Here is a 965-nt window from a genome sequence, read left to right on the forward strand (position 1 = left end):
CCACCCACCCACCCTTTGTGCTCTGCCAGCCACAAAGCTCCCCTCACACACCCAGGCACTCAGCAGGGCCCTTGCCTCTCTTGCAGACGCTCTCCCCTCTGCAGAGGATGATGATGATGAAGATGATTCCTCGTCGGAGGAGAAGGAGGCGGATAACACCAAACCCAACCGTACGTGCGAGCTGGGTTTGCCCTGTGGGCAGGCAGGGGGAGGCTGGGCACAAATGAGCATCACCCAGGGATGGGGAAAGCAGCCCAGGGCACCTGGCAGTGTGGAGGGCATGGTGGGGAGAGCAGGGCTGGATTGGGGTCACATTGGGATCACTGCTGGTGCAGCTGAGCATCCACCCCACAGGGAAAGGGCTGCTGTGTCTGGGTAATGCCCCAGAGCTCCAAAACAAGAAATAATCAAAATTTCATTGCTTAGACAAAACCGTGTCTTCATTAGTCTGAAAAGCTAAAATATTTTTCCACATAAAAACCTGCAAACAAAGAAATAATTCTGATATTGTAAGACCTATTAAGATACGGATTTAAAAAATTTAGCCTATTTAAAAAATATGCAACATATTGAATTCCCTTCCCTGCTTTAGCTGAGCATCCAGCCCACAGGGGAAGGGCTGCTGTATCTCTGGGTAATGCCCCAGAGCTCCCCTCCCTGCTTCAGCTGGCCTTGGCTGCTGGCATCTCTCCTGATTCCTGCTCTGGGCATCCTTGGGTGTCTCAGGAGCAGGAGGCTGCTGGGTTTGGCCGTGCTGAGCCCTCCCTCTGCTCCCCAGAGGCCATTGCTCCTTACTGGACCTATCCTGAGAAGATGGAGAAGAAGCTCCACGCTGTCCCCGCTGCCAAAACAGTGAAATTCAAATGTCCCTCCAGCGGGACCCCCAACCCCACCCTGCGCTGGCTGAAGAACGGCAAAGAGTTCAAACCTGACCATCGCATCGGGGGGTACAAGGTACGGCTGGG

The 965-nt window shown here is 54.0% G+C and overlaps 1 protein-coding gene across 1 annotated transcript in view; it reads left to right on the plus strand.

The window, feature by feature from the left end:
- The window catches only part of LOC102037850 (fibroblast growth factor receptor 1-like), a gene marked incomplete at its 3' end in the record, with an annotated part of 11,737 nt that extends 10,778 nt beyond the window's left edge, over positions 1-959 (plus strand). The window contains exons 3-4 of the mRNA XM_005429255.2: positions 87-170; positions 779-959. Coding sequence (XP_005429312.2) covers positions 87-170; positions 779-959 — 265 coding nt within the window. The remainder of the gene's footprint in view (positions 1-86; positions 171-778) is intronic.
- Positions 960-965: the final 6 nt, after the last annotated feature.

The sequence above is a fragment of the Geospiza fortis genome, unplaced genomic scaffold (genome assembly GCF_000277835.1).
Source record: "Geospiza fortis unplaced genomic scaffold, GeoFor_1.0 scaffold417, whole genome shotgun sequence".
NCBI lineage: Eukaryota > Metazoa > Chordata > Aves > Passeriformes > Thraupidae > Geospiza > Geospiza fortis.